Raw genomic sequence first — 12,917 nt, 5'->3', positions numbered from 1 at the left:
TTATTGCAATTTATCATAAATCAAATGACAAATTTTCATATCAAATGTTTTCCTTCTTTCCACATTTATAAATAAATAAACCAACTATTGTGCCTTTCATTAGTATTTAATGAGCTAAACTGAAATTTGTCTTTAAGCTCATAAATTTAGTTTTGTTGTTGAAGTTATTATTCATAACATATAAATTTTATTATAAAAAATAATCATAAAATAGAAAAATTCATAGATAAAATATTTTCTGTATAAAATATTTTAGCACTTTTTTCAATTATATTCCTATATTCCTCTATAAGAATATACAGAATTTAGAATCATGTGATATTATTATTGTTTTTTAAAATCGATTAAATATGGCATCACTCTGAAAATAAAATATGATTGCCTTCATTATTATTATAGTCTAATTAAACAAAAATTAATACTATATTTTTATGTAAACATAATCGAACATTTATATGCATTTTTTCTGAATTAACAAAAGAAAAAATGTTAAAACTAACTGGAATAGTAGTAAAGACTATTATTAGATGATTGTATATCTAATATATAAATCTTTTTTATAGATTTTTCAATCCTCTTCTACCTGTTTTTCCATTTTCTATTATATTCATTTATCATCAATAAATAAAGGAAATATAAAGGAATGAAAATATAAAGAAAGCGTGAAATGAATGTCGTGATATAAAAAATCTTAAATATAAATTTTATAGACTTATATATACATCATACATACATCATGCAATGTTCAAGATTATAAAAATTAATGTTTGTTACAATAAGAGGAAAATTATTAATTATGTACATATGAAATGCTGTTTTATTGTTGCTCTATTGTTTAAGCATTATCATTAAAAATATAATGCATAAATAATGTAGCTGACAAATTTGTTTTATTTAACCTATATTTACTTCAATTCCTTAATTTTAATATGAAACGAAAAAATTTTTTATTTGAATTTCAAATAATCGAATTTTAAATATCGATAGTTTCTATTCGATATATTGAAGATTGATGGTGTGATAATATCGATTCTCGATATATTTGAATACGATTAATACGTTATTAATTCGTTTGTTTCTTTAATTATCGGTTAATTTTATATAAAATATTAAGATAATTTTAAGATTATATTAATGTAATAAAAAGATATTAAAAATTGTTTAAATAATTATTTATTTATAAAATAACTATGTTTAATAATTATTAAATACAAAGCAAGAACAGTAAAAAAATAATTAATACTTTAAATTATGATATGTTTCTATTTATGATTTCTATTACGATAATTATATATTAATTATATATATATTTATATCAGTAATTTAATTGCTTTTGTGAATATTATAAAATATTGGAATAAGAGTTTGCTAGAATACCGACTGAAATCAATAACAGAGAATTGAGAACTCTTCCGTAGTGAGGCGCTATTGTCGTGAACGTGGCGAGGCACGCGCTGCGTCAGTATTCCGCGAGCTTCCATCGCGTTCTGTTGCAGTTAATCGTTGAAGAAGGGAGGTACCTATCCTATTCGATAGTGAACTGCGGAGAACGAGAAAAAGTGCTATTCTTCTAAACAAGAAACTCCTAATTAAAGAATGGCGGACGACAGTCACGAGAACGGTACAAGCAACGGTGACGTACCTGAGATCGAGCTGATTATCAAGGTGAGTTTGTACCACGCGTGAAGTAAAGACGGGGAAGAAGGAAGAGATAGGAAAAAAAGGCGATCGTTTCGTGCACGATATGGGCGTGGAACAAACGACTGGTTTCTTCTTGTATTTTCTTCTTCTTTTCAATATTTTTTTTTTTCATTTGCCGATTAGGAACGCCACCGAAACAATCATCTGTGACAAAGATCCGTGTGCATCGTTTACCGTTTCGAAAATAAAGAAGCTGCTCTCAGTGACCATTGATCGTTTGCAAGTAGCGTCCAACCGCTTCTTTCATCTTTTATTTTCTTCATCCTTTTAGTGGCTTAGTTATTTGAACAAATCACCAATCAATCAGATGACTCAATTTCGATAAGTTGAACTTTAATATGCTTTTCGAATATGGTGGAACGTAACCATTGTTCGAAAGCTTTTCGTATTCCTTAATGATTAATTAAAATAAAAGCACAAGAGACATCAAGGAAAATATATACAGAACCATTTCGTGCAAAGAAATCAACATAACGCCAATAAAAATAGATATATATACATATACATATAAATGAGATTCTGGTTGACCGCGTTTTCTACGTCATTAGTTCTTCTCTAGAAGAAAGAAATGATTGATTCTTTATCTTGGAGTATATTTTTATGATAATGTATTTATTCGTTTTTACACGTATTGCATTTATTATTTTTTGTGATTACTTTTTCCCGCGTAATTCGTCACTGAAAATATAACAATTTCACACATTTATTATAGACATTCTAGAACCACAACGATGTATTTGCACGGGTCATATATTAATTTAACGAGATTAGAAGCATTCACACATAACCAAGCGAAGGATAAGAAAATAATGGCTGGAAGGTTCCGCTCTCCGTTCTTGTAATTAGCGATAAAAATAGACATGTATCGTGAAAATTAACTTTTGCTCTTCGATTTTCATTATCGAAAGATAACGAAAATAATCCAAATCTATTAATTCTCTTTTGAAATTAATTTTTTTATATTATCACAGATATTATTTTCGGAGCAACAATAGATAGATAATCGTCATAGATTCATACAACGTTCGATTTAATCGAGAACGAACTCGATTCCATTTCTTGGAACGTTCTTTCACCACATTTTCTGGGAAAACATCTCCTTAGAGGGAAAGAGGCTTCCTTCGATTGTCCAATTACGAGTTGTCGATTAAACTTTCGCCAATCGGATCGACTGAATCCGGCCTCGGATTTGCTTCACCTGTGTGTTGCTTTTAATCAAGCCTTCGCTATTTCAGGCAATGTCAAACGTTAATCTTATCGCATCTACTCGACTGAAAGTACAATTGTGTTAGAAATATTTTCTCATAAACAATTTTCTTCTTATCATTACTGGATCGTAATAAAAATAAATAAGCAGAAGAAAGAATGTATCGGAATTCATTTCACAACACATTTTATGAGATCATTCACAAGAATAATTATCAAACTATTATCAAGATTTTCCGATAAAAATATTATTCAAAATTAAAAATATTACAAAAATGAATTTAAACTTTTCGTAAATAGCATTGAAAATATTACTCTATAAACATTTAAATTTAATAGAATTTTTCAAAAGAAATTTATCCGATCGATCAAGATCTTCATATAAATATTTTCTATAAATAAAGATTTGAAATTGCATGTTCTTCCGTGAGCCTGATTTTCATGCTTCGAATACTACTGAATTTTTTTTTAATTGCACATTGACCCAGAAGAGAGATAAAGAGAAATAAAGAGAAATAAAGAGAAAGAACCTTATAAGTGGAACCCTACAGGAACAAGAGATAACCAACAATGTTCATTACAAGAAGAGATTTAATGGCAACTAGCCGACCTTGCACTCGGAAGGCGATCATGCGAGGTCTTCGTAAGTGTGTCAAACGGGATGAAACGACGGGGAGCTCGACGAGGTCCTCAAGATTCTACCGTTAAACGATGAACTCCTTTACCTTCCGCTTTCCTCGCCTTCTGGCTTTCCCCCGTGCGTAAACAGCTCCCCTTCCCTTCTTTCCTCTTCTTCATCCGCCATCATTCTCTCTTTACCTTCCTGATTACTTTGCATCGGCTTTCCTCGTGACCATGAATCTTTTAACTGTTAATATCGTCTCCATCTCGAAGATTAGTCATTCTTACGTTTTATTTGCATACCTGTGAAAAATGGTCGATGCATGAGCAATGAATGACAGAGAAAAGGAAAAAAGGACAAAGAATTAGAAGAACGAAATACAGGAATGTGTATGAAGTGATATTTAATTTATTCGTAAATAATAAATACATGCATGCAAATATTCTACGTTACACCACCATGCATAGGGAAGTATCGTGTGACTGAATGCGGTTATAAAAAATCGATCAGATGTTGCGGCTTAATCTTTCTTAAGGTCATTATGAGGGTTCTCGGTTAGGAGTAATAGATAGAATTATGTCTCGAATAAGTTATTTTTGTATCGTTATTATTTTGTATATCGTATTATACAAATAGGAAAAAAGAATTTTTTTCTAAATTTAATAGAATTTTTTAAAACGAGTTGTTTGTTAATTGGAATGAAGTGTATATATTTTATTTATATATTACATGATGTAATAAAAAAAAATGGAGAAAAATAATGATATAATATGTTGTACATTTAACATATATAAAAGATATATCATGAAATTATACTCATTAATACACGTATCTCAATGATAGTCATTGGCTTTTATTATATTCGCCTATTTACCATATGCTGTGCATTATACAGCAACTTGCCTGCTGATGACGTGTTGTATCCGTAAGCATTGTTCTCTTCCTTTTTACATTTTGTCCTCTTCTATACCGATATGCCGAAGCCAAGTATTCTAATCGCGTGTGCATTGCAGGTAAAAGACGAGAGAGCTTCGAAAACCGCTTGATACGTTCTATAAGTCTATTCGTCGGTCAAATTGAAACGGGAATCTCGTGTACCCATGCGAGGAGAAACTCGCTTATTTCAGAAGAAATCAGGAATTTGCTTCGGTCAAATATCAGCCACGCTTCTCATATTCGGCCCATTTACATTTTGGTAGCTTACTAGACAGAAATTGTCGATACGGGAATCACATTTGCCGCTATGAAAAGATATAATTTGATCACAATTAAATTTTTAAGCGTTCAAGAGAAAAAACGCAAATAACGAGCATAAGATTATTATTTTAGAAGATGAAAGACGTTCGATACTTCGTGACATTTGATCTAAGGTCACCGCTTTCCACGTCATTGATATTTGATGACACGTATCTCTTCGATGTTTTTCTTAATTGAACGAACTTGTGTTAAATGTTTATTCTATCGAGAAATCTCGTTTTTTTTAAGTACGATTATAATATATAATTTGCACGTCTATCTTATAATTGTTAATTACTATTTGTTAATCTGCTATTCATTGTATTTTCAAAAACACGGAACTGACCTGATACAAAGGTTACATTTTTGACCTTGGTCAAAAAATTGCCAAGCACACAACAAGAGACAAGTGACCACGCTCATTTCTCGAGGATCAAGGTATAACTTGCTCGCATCATTCGTTCTTAAAACTTGGAGGTCGGACTTACGTCATCGTGGAAAAAATAATCAGCCACGTGAATATCAACTATTCGAATTGGTTCTTTCTTTTTCATTAAAAAAACACAATGGTTGCTGGATTCGCTGTGGATGTCGTTACGATCGAAATCGAAATATGATTTTTTTGAAACTGAATGAAAATAGAAATGACGTTTCTGATAGGAACTGGCATATTGCCAGTTATCAATTTAATCAAATTTTGTACTGCTTTTATTTTTTTAGTAATTATTATGTATAATATGTAATAATTAATTATAATTATAATTATAATTATTAATTATAATTATTAATTATAATTATTATGCTGTATAGAATTTTTATTTTTATTTTTAAAAAAGTATGAAAATAAATTTATGTGATTTTTCATTATATTTCAACGAGTTTAAATAAAATGAATTTCTTTTTATAGCTATATGTGCGAACTAAAGCTTCTTCGTAGTATCTTTTAGTAAGAAAGAAAGCAGGGTGCGTCATCGAGGGGAATAAATAAACCGTGACATCGAGAAAATGAGAGCGGAGCGAGTACGCTAGATACTCTCAATTTGCTCGATCAACTGGAGAAAATAGATATCGTTTCATGTTTGCATCATTCGATGAAATTTTTATTGTTCACCAGTATTATTATTTTTAACAAAAAATCAGAAAAGAATCAATCAGAAAATTGATATTATTAATTATTAATGTGTGATAAATTGACAATGTGAATATATTTTTTGCAGGCTTCGACGATCGATGGTCGCCGAAAGGGTGCATGTCTCTTCTGTCAAGAGTACTTTATGGACTTGTATCTTCTTGCTGAATTGAAAACAATTTCTCTAAAAGTGACCACGGTCGACATGCAAAAACCGCCGCCTGATTTCCGCACCAACTTTCAGGCAACACCTCCGCCAATCTTAATCGATAACGGCGATGCGATATTAGAAAACGAGAAAATCGAACGACATATTATGAAAAACATTCCCGGTGGACATAATCTCTTCGTGCAGGATAAAGAAGTGGCTACCCTTGTTGAGAACTTGTTCAGTGTATGTTTAAAAACTGAAGTCGCTTTGCCAAGAAACTGCTACTTTCTCGCCAAGAGCAATCGCTCAATGTGTGACACGAACGTTTTTGTTTTAGAAACTGAAACTGTTATTGTTGAACGCAAAGGATAAGGATAAAGATCCAAAATCCTCGTCCCTGATGGCACACTTACGTAAAATCGACGAACATCTAGGCCGTAAGGGTACTCGTTTCCTCACAGGCGATACAATGTGCTGTTTCGATTGTGAACTTATGCCACGACTTCAACACATCAGGGTGGCCGGCAAATATTTTGCGGACTTTGAGATTCCTGAAACTCTAGTGCATCTCTGGCGATATATGCATCATATGTACAGGCTGGATGCCTTTTTACAAAGTTGTCCGGCTGATCAGGATATTATTAATCACTATAAGTTACAGCAGGTTGAATAAATTTAAAGAGATCTGAATTTTTTTTTTCTATCTTTTTTACTTTTGATATAATTTATATTTTATTGAAATTGTGTTATCGTTTCAGAGCATGAAAATGAAAAAGCACGAAGAGCTAGAGACTCCGACATTCACAACCAGTATCCCAATCGAGGTCAACGACGACTAGGCTGGACCTCTGCCGTCGGGTCTACGATCTCGTTACTTTGACGTAGAAAAGTCCTCGACATCGGTGTAGAAATAAGCAGTGTGAACAATGTGGCACACAAAATACATTTTTTTACAAAAGTTGCAGTTCTTCCAAGGAATGATTCTGCAGGAAGAGTTCACTATTTATCAGAAGTTATTGAAGTACTCTTAAAAAAGGTTCTATTATCTGGATTTGATTGTGCCGATTCGGCTACACCGATTTATATAAATTTTTCCTACGTATATTTGACAAATTATCGTCGACTCTTTTATGGCCTAAACTGATGCAGAACAAGTAGCTTTTTTACCGCAGAAAACAGTAGAAGATACGTATATGAGTGTATTAAGGCTTTCGAGAAACGATGTGTAAGCGTATCCAGAAAATTTAAACAATTTTTCCTTTCCTTTCTTTCCATTTTCTTTATCTTTTTTCTCTGGTACGTATGCATTTCATACGTAATATTCATATGAATAGCATTATTTTTAGAAAAAGTATTTTAATGTTTTACATATACTTTAGATCAAAGCTAACGTATTTTTTTTTCTTTTTAAAGATAATGTATTTCAATATTTTTGATGGCGCGTAATGTTAACACAAGTAGAAAATACGAGAGAGACGTATGCATTTGAATTATGATTAATACTTGTTTAAATTAATTATATTTCGTATATATTTCTTTATCATTTTTCTTTTGTTTTCTGGAAAGTGCATTGTATTTATCATACATCTAACGACTAATCAATAAACTGAATTAATGATGGTTATTCTTTAACAAACGTTTACATTGTCCATTATATTCCTTCAGCATATCAACCCCAATTTGAATATAAGAAAAGATATTCTAGTCTCGTGTAATTCACGTAATGATAAACTTAGTATTTTTTCGTATATTCAAAATATTTTTTATATAATCGTATTTGAATAAATTATAGTGCATACGTTTCTTCCAATTTCTACGCTACAGTCAGTCGAAAAATCCAAAAATACAAAGAATTTGTGATATGATCATTACAAATTTCTTTGCAAATATTATTCTCGTAATGATAAAAAAAATCATTATTTGAAAACAGCCAGTGCTTACTTTTCATTCAATATTATTCAGAAATCTAACAAATTCGGTATTTTATATTAGTTATTGTACTATTATTACTATTATATTGTAAATCGTTATTATAACTATTATATATATTGTACTATTTTGGTTTATACTTGTAGAAACGAATATATCAATATTTACATTGACTTTTAAGTTTATAGATATTTTTAATATCTTATTCATTTCCAACAAAAATTTGGAAAATATATTTTCTACATCATGATAGAATAGAATTTTCTAAAAATGAAAAGAAATATGTCTATATTAACGACGTTGCTATCTATTCGTATAAGTTTTAAAATAGCATACTCCTTCCCTTTCCTTGAGACTGATACTGATTATTACGACGTGTCTTCCATTCATAAATAGGGAAGCACTTGTCGTATGAGCGGCCATTTTGACTACGCAATCAATAAAACTTCTTTTATTTTGATATTTAAAAATGCAAACTTTCATATGAATGTTCGAAAATGAATAAATAATAAAATTAAATTAAAATATTCGAAGTATATAGAAATATTTTTGCTAAATAAAAAACATTTGAATGCATATAGTTTTTCAATCGATTAATGTCGTTTCAGTACGCAGTGCACAGCTGATCAGTGGTCCCAACGGACGGTCGCCGCTTGTTCGTGTTTTAAAATCTTCGAAAACGACTGAAAAGTTACTATTATCCGCGTGTCTGTACAGTGACAATTAAAATTTCACTTTTAAATACGTGAATAAAATTGCGGCATTTACAAAGTGTTTTTATCAAGTGTTCGAAGTGAACGATTACTGGTTTCTCGTTCGTTGGACATTTCCAATGGTTGCCGTCCGGTGAGTTTCAAGCTTACGATTTGAATTATACATCAAAGTATACATAATTCAAATTTAATTTGACTTTTCGAAGTCCTTTATTCTTCAATTTTCACAATATCAATAGTAAAAAAAATATAAAATCAATAAGAATGGAAACGAAAATATAATTTAATTTTTAGCTTAGTTTGTTCCATGCAATGAAATATATTAAATTGTATCGAGTATTATAATATATTAACAATATATTCGTATGGATTGATTTTCATTGATAAGTACATTGATATATCGAATATTCTTCTTATTTAGTTTTTATTTTTATTTTGTTTTCTAATTGATAGAGGTGTTGATTTTCAAATTATCGTAACTTATATAGTAACTTCGAGACAAATGTCAATCTTTTTGTTGATTGATGATGGACTTTCGTTAATCATTTCCATTTCTATATTATTGTTTTTTTTATATACGTACATTTTTTATCAAAATATGTGTAACTTAGTCTTTCTTTGTCGTTTGTTAAACAAGGAAATATCGTTACTCTTCTTAATAAGCTTTCTATAGGTAATTTCAAAAGTAAAGAATTGTTATAATTTTATTTTTTTCGAGCGTATCATAAATAAAAGGAACCAGGTCAATTGATTTTATGAATTCTAATCTTCAATTCTATTTTAGCTGTTCTGACATATATTATTCGATTTAAAAACTATAGTAATATTTAGTCGGTTAAAAAGTCTCGTTTTGAACAGTCATTGGAAAAGTAAACACTTTACTCTATGAATCGTAACAACAAAGATAATATTTATTTACATAAGCTTAAAGTTTGCTTCAAGTTATGTAACTATTTTTTAATAACTACAATATTTTGTAATTTTTGATATAATTAATCAGTGTTAATTCTTTAGCAATTATCCTGACTACCGGACTTTCGATCGGAAGATCGAAATTTAAATTTTTTGGCACATGTGGAAACGGAATTTAAAGGTCAACGATATATTTATAATAGCGTGAAAAAGCTGTTTAGTAGTTAATAAACAAGTTTTACGGATGTATGCAAATTATCGAAATCGTAAAGAATTAACGTCATATCAGGCATATCTGATATGTGTATATACTGATGTGTGTATATACAGGTAAAGGCGCGTTCACACTGTTAACGATTATCTTCTCGTGTTATCGATTGCCCTAAATTATAATCTACAACAACGATATTGGATAAATTACTTTAAAGTTGGATGAAAAACAAACGAATTGCAAGAAAAAGACTCGGAGTTAGTGATTAATATTCAAAAGGTTAATGTAATGGTTAACACTGACGTTTTCTACGTGAAAAAAAAGTATAATATTATTTTCAGGATAGTGTTTATTTTTACCTCGAGGCGTAACTTATCGTAGCTCTGCTTAACGTTAGCGTTGCGTCCCCCGTCAATTATTATTCTTGGTTCCTTATTTTTGTCTGCCACTAAGCTCGACGTACTTTTTTCTCTTTTTTTGCTCGTAGTAGTTTCAGTCGGCCATGATTACTGTGCTTTCATGCAGTTCTAAAATATTGCGCGTAAAACGACAAGTTATTGGCAAGCTCGATAATTTGCATATCTCGTTCTCGTGACTGGAAATGTAAATAATTGCGCGAATGAGAGACATGTCGGCTCTTTCTTGTGAATAAAAGCAATTATCATTATTAACCTTTAAAAATTTTTCTGATATTTTTAACTTTGCATTTATATAGTCGCGCATGTTACTTCCGTCTGATGGATATGCGGCTTTATGAAGCAACAGGTGTCAACTCAACTTGCATAGAATAATTTTCTATAGTTTTTACTCTTAATTAATATTATCATGTTAAAATATAATTGTAATTTCTTTATTTCTGTACCTCGTTGATCAGATTTTTTTTTATTGATTTATACAATTGTCATTTTAGGGCGGAAACGATTCGTTTGGCAGTGTGACATTTGTGCAGAGATATTGGAACAATTACGAACAATCGGAAAACGGGAGTAAAGGATATACAAAAAGAAACATCGAAAAATTATTCCAAATGCGTGAAAATACTCGTGGAATTTGCTTTTCCCTGCATTGCCAGGAGTAGACGAAAACAGCCACGCTGTGTCTCCTGGGTATTTCATGACACAAATATCTTCCCGGCATGTTGGAATTCCGCTTTTCCTTTTTCGCCTGTCCCGACGAACGACGTTCTCGTTCCCCTCTTAAAATCCCCTCTGTGTCACTGATAGAAACATCCTGCGTGTCTGGTGCAATTAAAAGATGCTTCTCCTTTGCTCTCAGGCCAAGGGAAAAATATATTCGTTCCGCTCCCGATCGAAACAGCAGCGCGAGAGCTGTCCATCGTCTCGAATCCCGCTTTGTAAGAATAAACGTATAATGTCATCGTTGGTCGTTGTCGAGGGAAAAGTCACATGTATCGCATGTATTTTCCGTTGATGAGGATTCCGTTTGGCAAAGCGAGTTCGGTAGAGATTTGCACAATCCTCGACGGGGTCGGAACGAATTCGATTCACTGTTGCATTTCCGCATCGAGTACCTGCCCACTCGCGTTTATTTGCATTTTCGTCATTTGCGTGTCGAACGACCGACTGTCTGGCAGACGTTGCCGGTACAACCAGCAAAAACGCGTGACAGATACAAAGTGACGCGAATGTAACTTTGTAACTTTAACTTTATACAAATACTTAGAACAAAAATACATATTTTATATTCGTATAAGAATGGTGAAGGAACTAGTAGAAGAATGGTAAAAAATCTTGCGATTCATAAGGATTCGTAACGGATATTTTTCGATAAGAACTTTGAATGCGTTTTTTTTTTTTTAAACACGTGCGTTTCGTTTGCCCGATTCGGAACACGATTAAGAAAGCCGCGGTTAGAAAGTAGCGGTGTTTAAAAGAAGATACTCCGATTAGGGCGAACGCTCTCTAATCGGAGGCTTGAATGTACGGCCGCGTGCCAATAAACAGTTTTCTCTCTGATTGATGCTTCACTCACCTGACATGCCGGCCTGCCAGGTGCTAGGCAACGGAAGAAAGAGAGTCGAATTATTAATTCTACCTAGGACTTTATTCTCTCACGTGGCTGGGTGCCAAGTGCGAATTGCACTCGCAAAGCTTCTAACCTCTTAGTTTCTTCCGATCGAGCGAACAACCCTCTCTCTACTCGCTTTTTCTGGATTTTCGGCACAGCCTTAACGCATCCACAATCGAAAATGCGTAGGAGTAGCTGCGAGTCGGACGGTACGTTGGTTTTCAATCTTATGCTTTTAAACGTGATTTCCTCGCTCTTTACGCGAATTTTCGGATGTTAATAATATTTCCTCAAGGTTTAACATCGGTTACAGTGTTTTTTTTTTCACGGTAGCTTTTAACGTTTTTTTTTTTTCTTTTTCCTCTACCACTAAACCGTAAATTGTAATTTTTGCCATTTTGCAAAGGGAGTCGACGGTATAAAGGTTAAATTGCTGAGAAATTTTTTCTTTTTCATAACTCGTAAGATCATTGAAAAGATCGATCCCTAAATTTTTCGATGCAACGATGCGCTTACGCGGACGGATAAGCGCATGCGTGCACGCGTGGGAGCGTGGCACGCGCAGTGCCGGCTAATTATGTGGCACTCCTACGTGCCACGCGGCACAGGTGTCCACCGTTTCTTTACTCGCTGCCAATTCCGTAACGTAACGGGTGTCTCTTGGAGTTATCGACTCGTAAAATCCTATTGAAACGCGAGGCAAGTTTTTCCTTGAAGCATCACTATATAGAATTTTCTTAGAATTTTAATCTCGTTTAAAATCGACAACGAATCGAAGCGGATATACACTACTCTACACATACCATACGAATTAGAAGTAATCGACGGAGAAGGATGATCGATAATCAACAATACGACATCAACAACAAAAGGCAAGATTTTCATTGGCGCATCTGGTATGTACACACCAGACTATAGGCGAATTCATCCTGTTGAAAAATGGGTCAAACAGTAATGGATTTAAATAATGAATGGCGCATCGTGAAAAGCGGAAATGCTCTCGTTCCTTTTTCCCTTTTCCTATGAGAGAGAGAGAGAGAGAGAGAGAGAGAGAGAGAGAGAGAGAGAGAGAGAGAGAG

At 32.5% G+C, this 12,917-nt stretch overlaps 2 protein-coding genes across 13 annotated transcripts in view; both read left to right on the top strand.

Annotated features, from left to right (window-relative positions):
* The first annotated feature begins 1,469 nt into the window (after positions 1-1,469).
* LOC122711305 (chloride intracellular channel exc-4) lies at positions 1,470-7,677 on the top strand. Its single transcript, XM_043929925.1, has 4 exons — positions 1,470-1,665; positions 5,983-6,288; positions 6,383-6,709; positions 6,804-7,677. Exons 1-4 carry the CDS (start codon positions 1,597-1,599, stop codon positions 6,882-6,884), a joined length of 783 nt encoding a protein of 260 aa, XP_043785860.1. The 5' UTR covers positions 1,470-1,596; the 3' UTR covers positions 6,885-7,677.
* A 437-nt stretch (positions 7,678-8,114) lies between these two features.
* Positions 8,115-12,917, top strand: part of LOC122711303 (TGF-beta-activated kinase 1 and MAP3K7-binding protein 3) — a 10,726-nt gene continuing 5,923 nt past the window's right edge. For 4 of the 12 annotated variants that reach the window (XR_006346077.1, XR_006346075.1, XR_006346074.1 and 1 more), the window contains exons 1-2: positions 8,115-8,820; positions 10,721-12,047. The gene's annotated coding sequence lies outside the window, so the exon portion shown is untranslated. Of the gene's footprint in view, positions 8,821-10,720; positions 12,048-12,120; positions 12,735-12,917 lie in introns of those variants that run through there. The other 8 variants (XR_006346076.1, XM_043929918.1, XM_043929916.1 and 5 more) reach the window with 7 other exon arrangements.

Source organism: Apis laboriosa, unplaced genomic scaffold (genome assembly GCF_014066325.1).
Source record: "Apis laboriosa isolate Shangri-la unplaced genomic scaffold, ASM1406632v1 scaffold16_cov148, whole genome shotgun sequence".
Classification (NCBI taxonomy): Eukaryota; Metazoa; Arthropoda; class Insecta; order Hymenoptera; family Apidae; genus Apis; species Apis laboriosa.
This window is presented reverse-complemented; position numbering and strand designations above follow the sequence as displayed.